The 22506-nt window shown below is 33.5% G+C and overlaps 1 protein-coding gene across 2 annotated transcripts in view; it reads left to right on the top strand.

Annotated features, from left to right (window-relative positions):
• LOC115448638 (proton-coupled amino acid transporter-like protein pathetic) overlaps nt 1-18707 on the top strand; it is a 37368-nt gene extending 18661 nt beyond the window's left edge. For both annotated transcript variants that reach the window (XM_030176131.2, XM_037441388.1), the window contains exons 2-9: nt 6227-6310; nt 7403-7553; nt 11249-11370; nt 13146-13230; nt 14466-14707; nt 15142-15354; nt 15913-16082; nt 17040-18707. In XM_030176131.2, the coding sequence (XP_030031991.2) occupies nt 6227-6310; nt 7403-7553; nt 11249-11370; nt 13146-13230; nt 14466-14707; nt 15142-15354; nt 15913-16082; nt 17040-17278 (1306 nt within the window). In that variant the 3' untranslated portion in view covers nt 17279-18707. The remainder of the gene's footprint in view (nt 1-6226; nt 6311-7402; nt 7554-11248; nt 11371-13145; nt 13231-14465; nt 14708-15141; nt 15355-15912; nt 16083-17039) is intronic.
• The last annotated feature ends 3799 nt before the right edge of the window (nt 18708-22506 follow it).

Raw genomic sequence — 22506 nt, forward strand, 5'->3', positions numbered from 1 at the left:
GGACTATAGAAATTTGGCTTACAGAATACCATTCCACAAACATTTCTCGAAGATAACATGACACGGCCGCGTTACGCGTTTACACTATCATACAGAATAAGGGCCCTGAAATGGGAGATAAATAAAAGAACGCGTAAAACGTCAGTGTTATCATAACTCAAGTATTTTGTTATATTCATTATCTAGACCACTTACAACTATTAGGAGTCAATCACTGCTTTAGTAGTCAATCAATGATAGCATACCATATTGATGTTTACGAAATAAAGCTTCTAGTTTTATCTTAGTCCTTATTTCGAATAAATACTTGATTGTTATGAATGCTAAATCTTATACAATCTAAAACCTGTCAGTAGCAATAAACAAATTAATATTTAAGAAGGAAATAAACAATGTAGACTGAATGCTTAGTAATTTAAATGCCTCGTGAATTATATTTGATTTCTTATCTTTAAATTCTGCCAAAGCAATCCTGTGCCATTTCTAATGCTATACTTATGCAATTACTTGCTTATAGGATATATTTTATATCCGCCCGAATAGCGACCACCGTACAGGTGTTAAAACCCGCCATAGTGGCCCACGTAAGTGTGTCGCGTTCCAGGTTTAGCTTGTGTATATCCAGTTCCATCAGGACGGCATAATCGTGTGGACTGTCGAAGGCTAATCATCTCTCGTCAATCAACATTCTATTGGACCCCATTCCTGGGGTCATTGTGCCTCGCCTGTTTAAAAAAACGGGCTTTTAGTTTCTCATCCATTGCTTGTTGACTGTAGCCTGCATTAATTGCAATGACCTAAGATTTGAATTCAAATTGCCTTGGTTATCGTTTCTTTCTTTTTAATCCACAACTGGTTTTGCGAGATTATTTATAAAGATTGCTGTTTTGAAGATTGGGCTCTGTATAACGCGAATTTAATTTGAAAAGTGATTAAGCATCTTTCCAAGAATAATTGTGTAGTAAATTTTACGGTGCAATTATATTTCTAGTCATAATTTGATTGGTGTGCAACGAGTTGATTACAGCTCGACACTTATCTCTCTGAAATCAACGACGATATTGTTCAAATCTATCTCTATAAAACTCAGTACAGCATCCACTACTCTTGTATCAATGTATTCTTGGTATATATAAGTGATACACGTATTTATTGGCCTTCTATTAAAACTCAAGGTATTTTGAAAACAATGAACTGTCCTCGGATTTAATGATTCGGTATGTGGATGCTTATGGTACTAGAAAAAACGTTAATGTAGGAGCATATGTGGGAGACATCAACATTATATTATTAATTTACCCATCCCACATTCAACTATCCGTTTGTAAACATTTTATAATATTTAACTATTGTCTTTGTACAGTCAGCCACAAAAGTAACATTACAGTGCATTTTAATCATCGATATAACATATGTAATACGTACTAGATCTGGCATTTTGAACACTCAGTGTGTTCAACTGAAGTGTACTGCAATCCGGTATTGGTTGCCATTTTACTTATAGTCTATTTAAAGCGCTTTAGCACTGTATGTTTAAAGTTTGGTTGACGACGATTGCTGTTTTAGCGCTGCAGCGAACTTTAGTTCTAACTCCAGGTTTTAAACAAATACTTTATATGAATGTTCGTGTCTATAGAATATATGTCAATGATTTTAATATAATAAAAGATGTCAAACTTAGCATAACAAAAACAGTTCCTAAATCGCTTGAGGCCCCGCCTCACATTCTTTATTCAGAACATCACCTCTAATAGCTATTTTTTCTTGTCGCGTGACTTAACAGACCGTTTTTTGCTTTATATCGAGCAAATGTCATAGTTGTTATCACGACTCATTGTAAAACTATGCTGTTTGTTGTCTTAGAAGATCCGATATCCGACGTCAAGAGCATAAATCTACGTCACGTTACAAAGAGATTATTAATATTTGTTTCACGTGCTAGTAATAAAGCTAGCAATACAAAATGTCGTGTTTTCTATTACTTCTTACTTTCTTGGAACGGCAACTCCACATATTTTTAGAACAAATACTTATATTATAATATCAGCTCTATATTATATACTGTCCCACTGCTGGGCACGTGCCTCCTCTACTACTGAGAGGGATTAGGCCTAAGTCCACACGCTGGCTTGTGCGGATTGGTAGACTTCACACACCCTCAAAAGTCTTATAGAGAACTTATCAGGTGTGCAGGTTTCCTCAAGATGTTTTCCTTCACCGTTAAAGCAAACGATAATTCACAAAGAATATACACATATTTTTTTAGATAAGTCAGAAGTGTGTGCCCTTGGGATTTGAACCTGCGAACATTCGTTTTGGCAGTCCGTTCCACAACAAACTAGGCTATCGCCGCTTTTTTACAAGGACAAGATGAAACAAATACTTACTTCGTCTTATCTATTTTCTTCTTTCTGAATGCATTCTGGTTACAACAATGTATAGTCATATGACCCAATTGCCGCCAACCGAGTCAATGTTCAATAGTTTCCCCAACATTACATAAAAAATGAAAGTCCATTGTATTGCATCTAAACCACAAATTACTCAGAAATCCCCGGAACGATAATACGCGTATCTTCGCGGTAAATTTTACGAGTTGGTAATCTCACGATCTCAGTAAACCTCCTTTGTAGTGTTGTAATATCACGCTGCGCTATTTAGCTACACTACTTGCAAAACTCATAGTAAAGTTTAAGATCATATGGGAAAAACGACCTTAATGTTGAACTCGAAGACCGGTTTTTGATCTGAATGCTGATATAAAAAATTTACGTCATAAATTATTTACGAGAGTATGCTAGGCGTATGAAGCAATCTATGTCAGATTTTTGTATTACAGGCTTTTCCAAATTCAAATTATCATGACTCCTGTTCATGCTTATGTTATACTTCAAAATGATCACTGTATAATGCCCTATATGTCATAGGATTTCGGTTGTTTTAAACCCGAAAATATTGTGACCACTAAACACGGTCAAAAACTTTGACTAATAGTAACAAGTCGCGTTATAGAGGCAGACAATACACATCCAATAAAACAGGCCACCATAATTCTAGCAACCATCAAGGAACGCATTATATTCATCGGGTGATGATGTATTAACTAACCTTGTTTGTAAGTCATACTTTTTCGGGCCAGGACAAAATATCTAGTTTATATCGGAATGGCGCAATCTTATTTATGAGGAAGTGTTTCTGCGAAAGATTATGCTAATTTGCCAATTTTGTAACATTTACCATATAAAATATTGCTGCTAGTAAATTAAATTAAATTATTTAAATCGGAAATATATTAGGCACAAATAAAATAAGACATGAAAAAACACTTAGTTACTATTTTGTCAGTGGGTTGCAGTTTTAAGTGGGTACATAAATTATTTTCTAATGCATTAGCATAGTCTCCTATTTTAATAGAATCTGAGTGATATAATCAACTTATGCAGTATTAACAAAAAACAAACAAACATCACGCTAGTATCCCTGAAGGGGTAGCCAGAATCGTGACCAGGGTACCTATTTTTTGCCTCTGTGTTTCGTACTATGTTAAATAGGGAGCGAGCCCATATCATATCGGGCACAAATTCTAGACTCCATACTGATAGAGCACATAAATCCAATATCACTTTCTCTATACGAGACTCCAACCCGCTACCTTAGAGCGATGTCATACCGAGCACGCAATACAACTTCGCTTCCGAGGCAGTCTAAACAGTCAATCCAATATTCAAGAAGTCCTTATAATAGAACTAAATTAAGTTGATCTTGATGATAATCTTTGGATTATCAAAATGGAACCTCATTTTATAATTTAAAGAATAGTTGTGTTCATTTTCTCGCTGTCTGAGGGATGACTTCTCTAACAAGCGAACGAATTTTATATTTCCGCATTCAAATATATAAGCACCAAACATATTATTGTTCTTTATTGTTGAACAAAGCGAACTAATAATTGATATATAATTGTCTTTGTAAAGAAAGAAGGTACAAAAATTGGAGCTTTATAAAATTAGAAGGTATTAATATCCATAGTTTATATGATGATGATACTCTTTAGAGTTATCTGCTAGCAAATTCTAATATATATATAATACTAAAATATTAGTCACGTAGGCGTACATAGTTTTAAAGGTAAAGGAAGAAAACCTTTTTTTTAATCGACAAATGTAGTCTATACTTCACTACATAGTATAAAACAAAGTCGCTTTCTCTGTCCCTATCTATGTATGTTTAAATCTTTAAAACTACGCAACGGATTTTGATGCGGTTTTTTTTAATAGAGTGATTCAAGAGTAAGGTTTATATGTATAATAATAAAATCCATTAAATAGTCACCATTGCACCCGTGCGAAGCCGGGGCGGGTCGCTAGTAATATATAAAGCTGAATAGTTTGTTTCAACGCGCAAATCTCAAAAAGTACTAAACTGAAAACTACACTTCTCCTCAGTGTTAAAGGCTTCATTTATCCCAGGAAAACTTTTGCACGCGGGCAGAGTCGCGAGCAAAAACTAGTAAAATAGAAACTCGTATGTCAAGATAAATTCCGCTTATTTTGATCTCGTACCTTGCAATTAATTTTACGATGAGATTAGCCCTCAACTAGCTAACTCCATTGTTTCTCAAACAATAGCTGATAACTAATACCAATTATAAATAGCATGACATAAGTGAGAATTAATTTCTTTGTTATAGTTTCAAAACAATATTTAAATAATTATTTCCTGTCTTATGAGATGGAATATCGTGCTCTATTGCTAGTATCAACGGCAATTGAATTATCCTAGTTACAAAACCATAATTTATTAGTACCAGTAACCATAATAGTATAAGGAACTCTTCAGCTGCCTTATAAAGGATATGATAGACAACTGCAAATATAATTATTTTTCTTTAATGTCTTCATTGGATAATAATGTAGTACGACATAATAACCTACATTTTAAATGTTTTTTGTCGCTAATTATGAAGTCGTGTTACTTACTATCAGGCGAACAGCATGTTCTTGTCGTTATTCTAGTTTATAAATGAACATTCGTAAACAAATAGCGCATCAGAAACAGCCATTATTTAAAATCTGCACTAACCATCTCACATGTCTTTAATTAGAACAAGTCAGCAATTTTAGGGACATTCATAACATCTATTAACATTTTGATCTATATTGCAGTTATCAACATTCCAAACCTAAAATGCATCATCATCTTAGATTCAATGAGTGACGTAGGTGTTGTCTCCACGTGTATTATTTGATATTGTAATTGTATATATTTGTATGATGCAATGATAAACAGAGATTTCATCAATGGCCTTTTGTAAGTAGATTGGGGTTAATTCGATGTCGATTGGTCAAAGCTTGAGATGTCGCGGTTGAGGTTCATGAAGGCTGCAGTTCTGCAGGAGTCTAAATATTTTTGGATTCCAAAAATACTTAAGGCTAATTTTGGAGCAGTATTTACAGAGTGGATTCATGTTCTACATTTCACGCAATTTCTAGTCTTACGATTCTCTGTTTTACGACCTGAGAATTTCATTTAGACTAAATCCTTGTGATACATAATAAGGCTTTGATTTCCTTTCTTCTTATGCAAACCAGGCATCTATTCAGTCACATATTTCTCAATCGATTAATGTTGGAAATGCATTGTTTATTTTGACACTATTCAATTTACCAATTATATCTATAACAAAGGTCCCATTTAATTCTTCACTCGCACACGCCATCAATTTAAGGGAATTCACTTCACAGTCGTGTCAAATATGATTGACTATATAAGCTTGATGCCTTCAGAATTGGTCCAATTGTCATCGAACAGGAAGAGTGTGAGGTTGAACTACTCAAATGGAAACCTCTATGTGTGTCGTTAAAACTTGACTGAAATGTGGTTAAGGTAATCTTGTTGTGTCACAAAGAGCATTATGGCCTATGTGGACTTCTCAAAGAGATCCAGCTTCCTCAGTCAGGTTTAGTTATTTGTAAAGTATTTTATTACTTTAATGTATTAGTAGCAAAGCTGGCTGTTACAATAAAATTGTTAATGGAATTAGATTTATTATTCATAAAATAACTATGTTTTTGTTTGTGTTTTGCACGTTGTATGTAATGTTCGTTTTTCATAAATTATACGTATTAGATCTATTAGCAACTCCATAGATAATTAATATGAAAAGCGTGTTTATTTTGTAATTTACGTTAAAAGTTTTTTTCTAAACATCGTTGTTTATTTACAGAATCGAACTCGCGTACAATGGATCGAGGGAAGATTTGGATCCTTACGTGCCAGCTGAACACAGACCGTCGGAATCAAATACTTCGTGAGTACTATACAACATATTATTGCAAGCCTTTTCTCAAGGGTTAGACAGAGGTATTAACCACCATAGGTATAACCTACCATAAAATCATTTTTTAATGTGGCCACAATCGAAAAAAAAATGTGAAAAAATATTTTTATTAACTTTTATTGATAAACAAACTATAGCTAAAACTGTGTCTTCCTCCCTGGTAAACGTTACTTTGTATTTATCTAATTTAAGTCTTTTTTTTTGTTATTTGAGTGTCCAAGAAACCAAACAATAGTCACTGTTCTAGCTTACATTAATCATTGATTAAAAATGTTAATCTTTATTAGAATGATCTAGAAATATCGCAGTATATAGTTTTATAATACCTAAGCTTGATATATGCTACTAATAAATAAAACATTTGACCATAATACGTGATGTTGATTGAACTTAAATGATAATTATGAGCAGGTAATACAGTTCTTTGTTTGCGTTTGATATGATTTATTTTTAACTTAAGTTCATGCATGAATTACTAATATGCAGTGGTCAAACTAGTTTGAAGCACTTGTCTTTGTCGAGTTGTTTCCGGCTCTCGAACTCTGGAACAAAAAGTAATCTCAATCAGATTATGTAAGGAACTGGCTCGAATTAAGGAGTCGAATTGTTGTTACACTTTATTTATTTAGGATATCCAGTGGTTGTTAGATTATTACTAGGAAAAATAGGATATACGAATAATAACAAACTTCAATGCACAATATTCAAAGATGTCACAAGGTGAATAGAAAAAACTAACACGAGTAATTAGTATTAGGTATATAAAAATGTGTTTTTTTTAATAACTACCAATTATATTAAATTTATATTACATTAATGCCAATGAGAATCTAATAATTTTATAAAAGTTAAACAACATATGAGTATAATAATATATACATAACTTGGAGAACGTACACAATTACATATTTTATTTTCAAGACCGAAACAACTTTTTGAACCCTTAAATTGTAGGTGTACACAAAATATAGTGATATAAAATTCAGACCAGGGAATTAAAGCCTTTATTCAAACCGAACCTCATCGATTTTAGAGCATGTCTAAAAAGAAGTCGCTTTCCAGGAGTTTCGGCGCGCTAGCCCATCTGCTGAAGGCGTCCCTCGGGTCTGGTGTCCTGGCTATGCCACTAGCGTTTAAGAATGCTGGTCTCCTAGTGGGGTGTATTGGGACCGTGCTCATCGGCTTCATCTGCGGTCATGTCATTCATGTTTTGGTAAGTTCGAAAACATAATTTTAACTCGGCTTGACAACTTGACATCCAATTGTTAAGATTATCTGTATAACATCGCATTAGTATTAATTGTTATGGTGTTATAATACTTATATGCATAAATAAATAAATAAAACTTTTTTACAGTCGTTTTTAATAAAGGATCACAATCTCAATCTTTATTCCAATTCCGAGAATGAATCAATCGAAATAAGTAATTTGTAAGCATGTCAAATTACTTTTTTCTGATTGGTCCATTTTTGAAATAGTTCAAAAAAGGAATTGAGATCGTCTTTTAAAAACGGCGGTTAAAGGTACGGTGTTAATGAGACTAGAAAACATCTTCCTTCTTAAATATAAACTCACAAATCTAGTCATCATCATCAGCCACATAAAGTCCATAGGCCTCTAAAGATTTCCATTGATAATTCTATTAATTAGTGTTATTATACTACATTATAGTATCTCCAAAGAGATTAGTAGTAATCTAATGTACTCCCGAACAGCCAAATTAATTTCCGCCGCATGCATCTCATAGCCAGCCTCTCCTCATATCAGAGATTTTCAATTTCAGGCAGCATTTGTGGTTATGGAATCGAAAATTGTACACCAATATTAACCTAAATGGAGCCAAGACCAATACGTGCTAATTATGCTGCACAGATAAATTGAATATTTTTAAACATTTGCTCTAGCTCGCTTCCCCGGAGCAATAGCGTAATTTCATAAATAATTTTCGACAACAAATTATTATGAATCAGTATTTTCAGTATGATATTATGTAAGTAATTAATATATTATTGCTTTATAAAAATAAAAGCATTCAATAATATCTTTTAAGTTTACCATCCATATACAAAAACATTCAACTAAGATTACTCATAGTTTTTTTTTCATTTGTGAAGTATAAAATATTTGTGAACAGGAAAAAAATTAAAAATATTTTCACTATAAAAGTATGAATCCCTCCTCTAATTTCGGTTATGGTGGCCAATCTCAACGGAGATAGGCCAGGTAAGCAAGATATATTATAGTATATTATAGTGCACAATTGTGTGCGAAAAACACAGGTGTACTCTGTCCCTTCACTCTCAAAGTCCAGTGAGACAGTAATCCGACACGATTAGAGGGACATAAAAAGAAGTGTATTTTAGTACAGGATAATATATTGCTTAAAAAATGCGGCGATAGCCTAGTTGGGTGTGGAACGGACTGCCAAGACGAATGTCCGCAGGTTCAAATCCCAAGGGCACACATCTCTGACTTTTCTAAAATTATGTGTGTATTCTTTGTGAATTTATCGTTCGCTTTAACGGTAAAGAAAACATCGTGAGGAAACCTGCACATCTGAGAAATTCTCTATTTCGAAGGTGTGTGAAGTCTACCAATCCGCACTAGGCCAGCGTGGTGGATCAAGGCCTAATCCCTCTCAGTAGTAGAGGAGGCCCGTGCTCAACAGTGGGCAAGTATATAATACAGGGATGATATTATTATTATAATAATATATTGCAAAGAACAAAGAAAGAACTTTAATGTCCTATTGCTAATGCCCATTAGACTAGCGTTGTTATATTATGAGCGCACTCCGTACACAGCCACAAGCATCAATATTGACACCATACTAAAATCAATTTGAATGGATTGCAGTTCAATTCATTTGAACACAGTGAATGTCTGGAACGCTAAATCTAGTGCGTAGTACATATATATCGATGCTCATGCCATTATATTCTACAGACCTGCATACACAGTGCATGCCAAAAATCGCCATAATGCGTTCCAAATAAGAAAGTGTCATTCCATTGCGTCACGGCAGCGGTCACTTTCATGCCCTTTTGTTTTATTTATGACAGCAGAATTTTGATCCGCTTTGTCATACTTGATCAATGTGTTACGCGACTTGAATTTGACCATAAAGAGCACCTGGTAATGTTTTGTACTACTGGCTTAAATCAGCAGGCTGTGAATTAGAAATGACTAGGTCCGATTTCCCAGGTCGTGAACCACATTGAGGAATTTTGATAGTAGAAATTGCCGTTTAAAGTGTTGCTAGCTTCACCCACGTTAAAATTTAAGACCTTTCCAGGATAAAAATTAGTCTATATCTTTAAATATGGTACAAATTTACTTCGTACTTTCAATATCATTCACATGGATAAACAAATAGAATTACTTTCTCATTTATATTATTAGTATGTATTAGATATAATCGTTAATACAATGATATTATATTTTACAGTTTCCTTCTCTAGTTTAAATTGAAATTATTTATAGATAAAGAAGGCAACAGTTCTCAGAGCTCACTAACACATGAACATTCTTAGCAAAAAAGTAAATTTATCGATTCGTTTTGATTGCCACGGTGGCGTAGTTGTTTTATAGTATGGCTTCAGTGTTGAGGTCTTGGGTTCGAACCTTGGGTCGGGCATTGTGATATTGGGTTTTTCTGCTCAGTATCAGCCCGGATTCTGATATTTGTGCACGATGTGGCTCGTTCCCTATCAAGTTATGGGACGGTATACCCACGCAGGAAAACACGTGCACCATTTGCGCCTCTGCCTACCCCTTCGGCAATAAAAAATGTTAGTGTATGAATTATTTATTTGAAATCATAAAAGAAGTTAAAATCAGGTTTCAAATTGTCATTTTAAACGGACGCTACAAAAAGTTGAAGAAAGTATTTAACTTTTAACATAGCTTTTGTTAGTAGGCCGTCTTAGTATAATGCTCACCACGGCTTTCTAATTTAGCAACCCATTGACATTAGAGTTACCGCACAAAAAGTGTTACGTAACAAAATAGAGCCCTTCGTAACAAACTGGTTTCTTAAAACATTTAGATAAAGATTTAAATGCCTAGCAGAATGATTGTGTGCAACTGACATAGAAACGACTTCAAATGTTACTAATCCTACTAATCAACACAGTACTAATGTTAATGCGAAAGTTTGTGAAGGTGTTTGTAATTTGAATAAAAAATCGATCTATATATTATATACAAATAAATATGTGTAAAAGAAATGAATAATGGGATTAACTAACACTGAGATGTTACGGTTGTTTCGAAGATTGTTAAATGAAATCACGTCTTTTTGAAATCTAAATTTGATCTAGAAAAGTCGAGATGACATGATTTCGAAAAATCTTTAGATCATGTTCTGCGAATTAAGACATAAATAAGCCAGTGGGTGCTTTATCTAGTCATAAAAGCATTTAATATTATTAGAATAATTTGACCCAGTTATACTTATATGTACCAATCCACAAATGTATCCAAACATAAGTTAATAATATTTAACATGCGATTAATCGAAATGTAATACTTTACTGTTCATCAAAATATCCCAAGATCTATTTATGTCTGATATAAAAAAGTATGGGTAAAGTTATTAAAGTTGTTTGTACATTTTGGCATAACTCCGTCCAATTATTATTTTAACTGTATATTGCAATAACTATTACAAAGTGAGGCAATAAAAAATAAAAAGAATGATTAATCTTAATGCTATTCCGCAAGCCATAACACGGTCAGCCCCAAAACGAATTTAGACATTGACAGGAACATAATTAGGTATAATTTCGCAACACACACAGAATTTATCCACATTTGACGCTAATAGTACCATTATAGTCGAGTCCAAGGCAAATAAACAACTACATCGCTTAAAATTGTAAGTGCAATCACCTTCTGAATTGCAGGTACGAACATCGCAACAGCTGTGCGTGGAGGTCAAGAAACCGGCTCTTGGTTATGCGGAAACCTGCGACCTCGTGTTCCAAAATGGGCCCAAACCGGTGCGGAAGTACGCGACGTTTGCGAGGTAAGGTTAAGTGACAACATTTAAAGAAAAGGAAGAAGGTTAACGATGATTAATAGAGAGGAATTTAATTATAAATAAGCCTTAATCATAAATGGCTATAGCGGCGATAGCATAGTTGGGTGTGTAACGGACTACCGAGACAAATGTCCGCAGGTTTAAAACCCAAGGCACGCATCTCTAACTTTTCTAAAGTTATGTGTGCATTCTTTGTTAATTATCGCTTGCTTTAACGGTGAAGGAAAACATCATGAGGAGACTTGCATACATGAGAAGTTCTCTATACGAATTTTCGGGATGTATTAGTCCACCAATCCTCACTAGGTCAGCGTCATGGACTAAGGCCTCATCCCTCTTTGTAATAGAGGAGGCTCGTGCCCACCAGTGGGACAGTACACAATACAGTGCTACAATTATCGTATATAGGTACTTATTTTAAAAATATGTAGAGTTGCCGTTCGAATAAAGCAAGATTCAATAGGAAATACGACATTTTGTATTACTAGCTTTATTACTAGCATGTGAAACAAGTCTTAACAATCTCTTTGTAACGTGACGTAGATTTATGCTCTTGACGTCGGATATTTGATCTTTTAAGACAACAAACTGCATAGTTTTACAATGAGTCGTGATCAGAACTACGAAAGTTTTTCGATATAAACAAAAAAAGTATTAAATGACGTAACAAGAAAATTAGCTATTAGAGGATAATTATACAGGGCTGATATTATTATGCTGAAAGCAATATAATTTATTGTTGCTGATGCGCCACTGCTGGGATAGGTTCTCTCCAGTTCTCTTGATTATGATGAGATGGATGCTCATGTAATGTGAGTTGGTGTTTATAGTCGCTAACTGCCCATTAGTTTTTTTAACAATTTATGACTTATTTTACTTGGCTCACTGTCAGAATTAGATCAAAGATTAAGATAACGATTGTTTATTGAAATCGGCCGAAGAATACTACATTTTCGATCCAAATTGCAACATTGAAATCTAAATCAAAATTTAAAATGTTATCAGCTTTTACGTGATACGTGAAGATTTCCACAATTACGTCGATTATCATATTGATGTCAACTATTAAAAATGTTTCTTGGATACTAATCGTAGGAAACGACAAATAATAATATTTACTTAGAATACTGAAAATGTTATTAGCAAATTGTTTAGACGTTTAAGTTCCTTTACATTTCAGTGGCGGCTGTTTAACAAAGGAAATTAATTAAATCAAACACAAAGTACCAGTTTCTAGTAAATTAATTCGTAATCCCAGAACAGCTGATGTAACCTTTTACGTCAGTTGAAATGAATGGCCTAGCTTGGCCTAAAGGAAAATTTAAATATACTGACGAGTATTCCTTGAATGAATTCAAATACAAATATTGCCGGCAGGAGCTATTACTATCAATGGCGAACGGTCTATATAAACCGATTACTATCGGCTTCCCTTTCTTAATTTATGTGAGATCTAATTATGATAAGAACCATTGCCAGATCGTATTCATGTATTAGTACTTACCTATACCTATGTTGTGTCGCGCTCCCTTGCGAAAAATTTTAACATTCGCCATTGATTATTATACTCTTGTTACGCTGTGGATTTTGGCTTATACAACCAGCCGTCTGTAGAAAAAAAAGCCAATTTATGCACACCAAATCAGCCCCCTAAAATTCAAAGTTTTGACTTGTGCAATATTGTTTAGGAACGACAAAATATAGAATCAAGGAGAATTAAAAATGAAGTAAAGTTTAAAGTTAGCATGTTTTCTTTTCAGAGAGCTGGTGGACTGGGCGTTAGCGGTGACACATATAGGAGCTTGTTGTGTCTACGTGGTTGTTATAGCAGAATCTTTCAGACAAGTAAGTAGATGTTATAAAATCTTTACTACAATCACGTATAATTTCTCTGGCGAGTCGCGTTTGACAATTTTCAAAGTAACGTTTGTATTGTTTATCAATTAGCATTCGAATTAATGGCGAAGGAAAATATTCTGAGGAAACCTATATACTTGATAAATTTATTACGCCAACCTAATTCCTCTGAATACCTGAGACTTAAGAGCCCATTTAATTGGAACTAAACGATTATTTAACACGAAACATCAACCGTTCGATTTGAGTCTACAAGTAGCGCCATCTAGTTTGTATTTTGTTAATCTTTTTAATAGCATAGCCAAGTGATTTCACAGCGCCCGGTGTTAATTGGAGACTAAATAGCGTTGTGTTAAATTAATACGTTAACACTAGTTTTATTATTATGCTCAAGTACCAACTTAACTATACAAAACTTAAAATTATGAGATAATATATTATTATTTTATGTGTATTCTAGCGTTTTGCATACTTATTCAATAGACATATTAAGCCTTGGATTTAACGATGTACATATAATTGGCCTAGTTAAATATTCTTTACGTGTTTCTACTCGGATTGTGCATTTTATATGTTTATTAAGTTTAATTATTCGTTGTACTACACGCAGCATGTATTATTATTTATATTTATGATATATAAAAATAAAGAATAAGTATTTTTAGATAGACTTAAATTTTAAAAATCTAATGGAATGCAGTAACCCTAGTGAACAGTACGCAAACAACGTAAACAAATACAAAATATTATAATTATTATTTTAACTAATTATTCTCTTAGAATAAAATATCTTGTCACTGCATAGATTATAGTTCAAAATATATACAAAGACAATTGCCTCTCTCAACAATCGCCAGAATTGGGTAGTTGACTATATTTTTTAATATCTTTATTAAAATCCACGCAATGATAAACAAGTTATAAAATTTTTAAATCTAGTGTTAAGGGTAGCTTTCAAATAACATAAGTAGCAGACTGTGACGTCACCTAGTGTCACCGGCTATAACGGTGCGTGCGTGTGAAAGAGATGGCATGATTATCCCTCCCCGGACCCAATTTGGTTACAATATTTAAAATATGAATAAGTGGTTAGTATAAGCTTAACACGTGAATTTCCGTATGTTTTCTTCTCTTGTTTAGTCTCCGGAAGACCGAACTGATTTTAACTTTGATTACTTATGTGAATACCAAAATTAAAGTATATTTTTCAATCTCTCTTTCAGGTCTCAATATTCTACGGAGGTCCAAACTGGTCAGTGACGGCATACTGCGCTTTAACTTTAATAGTGTTAGTGCCGCTAACACAAATCACGAAGCTGAAATACCTAGTGCCGTTCTCAGCGCTGGCAAACTTCGTCTGGCTGGCCTCAATTTGCATCTCCATCTACTACTGCTTGAGAGGTACCCCTAAGATCTCTGAGAGGAACATGGCCACTTCCATTTCCGGCATACCTACGTTTATAAGGTAGGTCTATTTTATGATTGGAAGGGAGATGGTAAATATTAACCTGTTGGTAATGGTCACTGATGACCATGGATATAGATAGCAGTTCCCCAGTGCCACGTCGAAAAACTATTGTTAAGAAATATATCCTAAAAGTAAATAACTAAGTAGGTATATTTGAAAAATTAAGATGGACGAAGAACTTGTTAAACAATAAATAAAAAATGTTCAGCACAGTGCAGTATCGTCACAGCCGTTACAGTGCAAACGCGTGAGCGAGATGGCGATACATCCCCAAGACGAACGGAGACTATTTTATATTTTTCACTGCAATAAAAATTTCTGCTTCTATTTTCAATTCGAAACTTTCTCTACAGATGTATTTTGTTATTAAAGATTTCATACAAAGTAATATAAAAAGGTGAATTTATGTAAATAATCATCAATATTTACAGTACAAGCTTGTTCGCGATGGAAGGCATCGGCGTGGTGATGCCGATAGAGAACGAAATGGTGAAACCACAGCAGTTCCTCGGCTGTCCAGGAGTGTTGAACATCGCCATGACTGCTGTCGTGATGCTGTACGCGTTCGTGGGGTTCACAGGGTACCTGCAGTTCGGGGAGGAAGTGAGAGGCAGTCTCACATTGAACTTGCCACAAGATGAAATGTGAGTTGAGAAGATTATCAAGTCATCTCTATTATAATACAAGCAAATAACTTAAAAGTAAAGTAAATATTAATTTCATTAAACTTTGCGCATACGCTGTTAAGTTGCTGTAAAGAAATACTACACTACTATACAATTATCTGCAACTTTCAGTACATTAGTGTTTCTAAACAACTAGTTAATTACATTTGCGCGACGTCTTAAGAAAATTTTCAGCTATATTGACAAGTTTTTTGTTTAAAGTTTCTTGTGTGATTGTAAATTAAGTCTTTCAATGAACTTACAGAATTGACAGAATAACTCAATGTATACTTGTGAAATTTTTTATTTGATTAGTTATTTAGTTTCTGTATTTAAATATTTACAATACAATTATAGAGTCAATACACTCGTTATTCATTATTATAATTTAAAGTATCATTTGTAAGCTAAAGGGAAGTAGATAGCAAAAGGCAGAGTAAATTTATTATTATAATTTAAAATATAATTTGTAAGCTAAAAGTACTAGGTAGCATAGGTAGAGCAAATAAATTATGAATAAATCCTTTATTGTTCCAGTCTTGCCCAAACAGCGAAACTTCTAGTAGCCTGTGTGATGTTACTCTCATTCGCGCTGATATTTTACGTGCCTGTGGATATCGTGTGGAAGAGAGTGCACGAGAAGATTCCAGCTAGAGGACAAAGGTGGGGGCTTGCTGGCATCAGATTAGTCGGGACTTTGTTTACAGGTAAAATACTAAAACTATATATTTTTTTATTAAATTTAATTGAAAAACAAACAGACGTTTTGATATTGTTAAAAGTGACGTTTAAAGAAAAAATAAAAGAAGATCAATATGATAAAAGTTAATTCTTATAAAGCAAAAGACGCAATTATAGGTATATGATTGATTAAAACATATAATATTAGGAAAGTTACAAACATAAAATACTTCTTTATAACAATGGCAATATATTTTATATCGAAGACGTAGAAAACGTAAAATAGTCGTAAACACAAACGACTGATTACGTAGGCAATTCTTTGTTGCAATTTGCTCACAATAAGAATGTAAGTGGTCTAATAAAATCTCACGATTCTTTTTATTAAAACTGGGATTTATGCGCGCTGTAACTTAAACAATTGATTAACTTTGAACATAACCAGGCTTGATATATCGCTCTCGCGAATTTGAGGTTTTCTTAACGGAATAAGTTGTATCATTTGGGATTTTGAATTATTCGAAATTTAATAGGTAATTTAGTATAGGAGAAACTGAGAAGACTTCATTGCATTATAATTTTAAAGTGGTACAAGAGTTGGTAGATAAACGTCTTCTACAGCAAACTTCTTAACATCTTTGAAGTCTCTGAAGGAATCCCAACAAACCACAACGATCCCACGCCACACTTCCTCAGGGAGTTTATTCAGGAGCCTGGTTAACTTAAGGTGTCCTGCTTGTTGGTCTCTCGTTAGCCATAACACCTTTATATCAAATCAAAAATCCCTTACGGCACGTGTTTATATCTAAGCGAACACAATTTATATCTCACTACCTACAAAGCATCCCTACTATAGTTTGAAAGTGTTAATAATTTGGTAGTAGTAGAGGAGGCCCGTGCTCAGCAGTGGGCAAGTATATAATACAGGGCTGATATTATTATTATATTATTATAATCATTTGGTATATTATCTTCCTTTTCAGTCGGTCTTGCCTGCGCGATACCAAAACTGGAGTTATTCATGGAGCTGGTGGGGGCTGTGTGCCTCTCGGTCCTCGGCCTCCTTCTGCCGTCCCTCACCGAGACGGTCTGGCGATGGGGGCGCGACATCGGCCCCTGCCACTGGGTCGTCTGGAAAAACGCTATTCTCGGCGTTTTTTCGATCGTCGCTATGATATCAGGCGTGGCGTACGCCATTATTGCCATGATTGAGAAACTGTGATATTTAAATACAGTATTAGAATATATTAGATATCAGTTACCTGTTCGTGTTTTAGACAAAATGTTTGTATATTTTGTTACTGCCATTTTGATAGGCATGGTGTGAAGATTTATACAGAGTAATCGTTTGATACTTCATGTCGGCTGATGACCAACAACCAATTATATAATCTAATTGACATGCTGGAGCATTACGTCTAATGGTATAAAATATCGCTCATCTCAGCAGCAGTGGCGATGGGTCCAAATAAGCAGATACCGGCCGGCTTCTCTTCGGAATTTATGTAAAATCATAAGAGCGATTTGCAAACCACATTGATGCATATCAGTAGTAGTTCCTGATCTGATACATCTGAGCAGCAATATATCGTGGGGAAAACTAAATTTCGCGCGATATTTAATAAATATTTTACGACTATTTATGATGCTGGACATAGTCTTATGGTGTGGTGGCAATCACTCGCATGAACATAAAACATTGATTCCAAGTACTCGTGATGAAATATACGAACAATCACAAGAGTGTCCTAATTGATGTTCTTGCGATCAGTAAATTGTTGTGTGAGCATTGCGTCCCTTTAATATTTCAAGTACCAAATTGCTTCGCCGTAGAAACGACGGACTGTATGAATCTTTAACACTGTGACTTTGTGATATGTTGTAGAAGAATAGAATTTATTTTATATAATTTGACAGAAGAAAGCAACTAATTTATAAACATATTTTTAAGGTGGAGTTCCGCGGTACATAACATCGCGCATAGTATACATCGTACAATATGTCGAGTCGTGGTTTTGTCCGCGAGAATACGTACCACGGAACTGAACCTTAAGACTCGACGCTTTTAAATATAATTAATATATTTTTAATAAAAGCTTCGCTACAATATATTCAAAATATAAATAAAATTAATAAATATTTAACACAGATTTTTTGCGAGATTATCAACTATAATTAATATTATAGTTGGTATTATTATTGACAGGTTGATATGTAATGAAATTATAATTATGTAATTAATTAACATAGTGTAAGTAAAAATTTCTATACATACATATAAGTGAGTGTGTTGCCAATTTAGATGTATTAAATTAGATTATAGTGCCGATATTTTATAGAATTGATTTTCTTAGCAATTCGAGTAAAAAATATATCTGATTTATATATATTGCATTTAAGTAAACACTTCTTCACCCTAACATATTACCAAAAGAGATTCTTGAATGTTATTTTTACTCAAATTTAGACAAAATCTTATTCTTTATTTTTGTATTAAAATTTCTCCTTTCGTAGTGTTTACTTCTAAATGCACTTAGTGTACCTAATATAGACCTCAAACAATAATATTTGCGAAGACTTTACATACATAAGAATTCTATGATAAACCCAGTGAAAATAGAATAAGAATAACTAAAAATAATTATGATTAACAATGCCTTTTATTTAATACAGCAAAAGACAGAATATATGTATGTGTCATCATAATATGTAATAATTTAAGGCTAAGGTATGTGTTTTTTTTTTACTTGCACAGCATTGTAACTCTACTGCACCTGTTGGTGAGTGGGTCGGGTCCAATAGAATGTCGACTGACGAGAGATGATTACTCCTCGGCAGTCGACACAATTATGCCGGCCTGTTGGAACCGGATATACACAGGCTGATCCTGGAACACGACACACGTGGGCCACTATGGCGGAGTTACTTTTTGTAAACGGTGGTCGCTATCCGGGCGGATATAAAATACTTATATCCTAATACGAGCAAAACTACATGCATAGATGGCAGCACTGTCCTATTGTACTCAACAACGACAAATACTAATTGTATTGATAATTTCAAAAACAGAGTGAGACTATCCAAGCATTAATATGTGGCCGATACACGTAAACAATTTTAAACGTTAGGTACTGTTGCATCAGACCCAACAAAAATGAACCAATCAAATTGAAGTATACACGCTAGTGCTTACAAATTAGTTATTTTATTTGGCTACCTGAATGGGTATCAACAACTTTTAGTTAACTTATGGGATTTATTTAAATTGGGTTGTTTAGTCTTCTTTAATCCGAAGGAAACATCACATTACTTACGGTCAATATATCGGCGACTCACTTGTTGAGAGTTCCTGAAGTTTATTTTTGAGCAAATATATAATCCGTCTCATTTTGTAATATATAATTTAAATATTTAAATTTCAGTGAATGCTTCGTTGAACAAGTAGTTTCGTTCCTATTTATAACTCATCCTCAAGCGATAGTTCACCTTAATATTATGATAAAACAAAAAAAATATAGAACTCAATCCCATGTGTACCATCATTATAAATGGATAGAATATTACAATAACTTATAGATTTGTAATAATAATATAAATATATTTACCTCAGCATCACAGTATTAAAACAATTTAAATGTAATGAAGTAAAATATATAGTAAATTCTAATGTTGAAATATCAAGTACAACGAAAAATACAATTAATAATACGCAATAATACAATGTCTAAGAATTAAAATAATAGTTTAAAAAAACTAAAAAAACACGCTTTTATTGCTAATCGAACTAAAAAGGAGAAAATAATTTCTAAGTACAAAGAATTTATATTACAGTAGTAGAAGGTTGAAGGATCAATCATAGTTAAGTACCTCAAAATAAAATTATAATAAACTTGAAGTTAGTTATTAACAGAATAATTTAACTCAGAGTAAAAAGCGTGGGGTGCTTGATATAGTATGTATTATAATCATTCTATTGGCTACTATCTATAAGAGGAGAATTATGAAAACGAAGTAAAATGCACCCCACGCTTTTTACTCTGAGAATTTATTAATCCTGGCGGTTCTAATAAGGATAATGGGAAACTCTTATCAAATTATTGCATTGTCATCGGTCCTTGATACGTGTGTAAAGTTTCAAATTAATCAGATTTCTGGAAATTGGTGAAAATTGAGCTCAAAGATTCCGTTACATACAAAGATACAACCCAAGCTAATAAAAGCGTGTTGAAAAAAAATATTCATAACAATACAGATTCTAGACATATCCCATATTTGATCTCTAGGTTAGAATTATACGCGTTTTTTGATTCTGAGTACACTATAGCCTCTCTCGTATTTGGTGTCCAATAAGACGACAGACTTGCTCTTGCTACACTATTAAAAAAAAAAACTGCAAAATTGACTCGAATAGATTCCTGCTGTCTGTAAAGAAGTCGTCTGTATACCACTGTGTATACCCAGGCGTATTTACACCTTATGCTTTTGTTTTTCTGGTTCAAAATTGAAGTTATAATTAAAAATACAGAAAACGAAATTAAGAATCTTCCCTTTTATGAATTCAGTTAACGACATCCTTTATAAAAGTTTATATGAAATGACCATCTGAAAAGATAATGCAAAATCATATATTTAACTCATTCAGCAACATTCTTCAATTGATGAACTCTATAAGATTCTACTAAGCTAACAAACACTTAACAGATAAATAGGTTAAACTCCGTAATCAGGTTACTGGGAAAACAAAACTCTCGAGATCCCCTCCCTTGAACAAAAGCTAATTGTTCTTATAATCCGATGATGATAATGATCAATCAATATACAATTATGGGATAAATTCAGACGTTATAAAACATCCAGTAAGTAACTTACATAGAATATTTGACACGCATTTATCAGGAAAAGGCTTTTATACACAATAATAATGTAAAAGAAACAGAAACAATTTTGAGTAAAGGGTTTATTAAAATTCGGATAAAAACAATTTTTCGGATTTTATTGCGGTTTTTATACCTATTTTAAATTTCTCTCGACGTTTCGAAGACTTTTTAGCCTTCGTGGTTACGGAGGGGGGCGCGATAGAATCCGAAAAATAGTTTAATTTTAATATCTAACATTCGCATAAACATGATAAATCATTAAAGGTTTTATGATATAATCGCTACATAATAATATAAGCTTTTTACTTTCGATCCTTGAAAATCTTTATAAATACCACCACGGCATATTCGAAACATTTACAGAAACAGAGGGACCAAAGATAAATTGGAATTATATCCTTGAATAAAGATGTGAAGGTAACTGGATGCAACAGGCACGTGTAAGAAAGGTGTGGAGAAAACTAAGAGAAGCCTACCGGAGAGAGGCGACTGCTATAAAATAAATAAAAAATGCTTGTTGTTTAGTCGAAATAAATGTAATTTTATTTTGTTTCATATATCCCACTTAAAAAGCTGAAGTTTAAAGGATAGTGAGAAAAAATTAAAAGCAAAATTGACACATCTATATAATTCACACAGCAAACATAAAGAATTCCCTCATCTCCAATGATTCATTAGAATCATTCGATCGACTAATCATAAAAACTTATTAACCTTTTGACCACAACAAATCTACATCTTTATATCCAATATTTATATAATTTTCAATATTCTCTCTTTAACTTCCACTTTACCTTAATCCGTTTCTAAGGGATATGATCAGTTACGTTAATTAACTGACGTCAATTATACAGCGCAATAAACATGGAACTGCTTTCGGATTTTTAATGTTAATTAACATTACTAGTCGAACATAACATTCCGACAATTTAAAGACATTACAAGGTTAAAGCTATAAAAGTAAAGTGTTGAAATATTTTGTAGTTTTTGGAAGTCCACATATAAAAGGTAGATTCAGGTGTGCAAATAAATATTAATTAATCGTATGCATACACTTAGGTAGTCATGTTACCATATTAAGATACAAGAAAGAGGTCAAGAGCATCAGAAAATATTGCGTAGTATTCTAATACTCTAGTATTATTTTTGAAAATAATATTATCTAGGTTTTGGCCTAATGTCTTCAAACATACTTACAGTTGATAATGAAAACTAATGAACGTGCTTAGGTTCCAGATTGAAGATAGGATAGTTTTGGAGCCGATAGATGGCGCTGTTGTCGTGATCTAAAAAGTTGAAACCTAGTCCACATAAAACGCTATCTATCTAGAAGGCCTTTGGCCAAACAACATGATATCTGAGGCCACTAGCTATATAAAATTCCTTGCCATTTAGCGGACGATTTAAGACATACATTTTGCCTCAATACCGACTCATAGCTCACCCCGTTGACCAACAGTTGATGCAATGACCCATCAACCCGCATTGGGTCGTTAGGCACGGTCTACAATCAAAGGGCACTCCATAATTCTAGATAGCATGAGATAATACCGTCTATTTTGACAATAGATTA

This window comes from Manduca sexta, chromosome 22, assembly GCF_014839805.1.
Source record: "Manduca sexta isolate Smith_Timp_Sample1 chromosome 22, JHU_Msex_v1.0, whole genome shotgun sequence".
Classification (NCBI taxonomy): Eukaryota; Metazoa; Arthropoda; class Insecta; order Lepidoptera; family Sphingidae; genus Manduca; species Manduca sexta.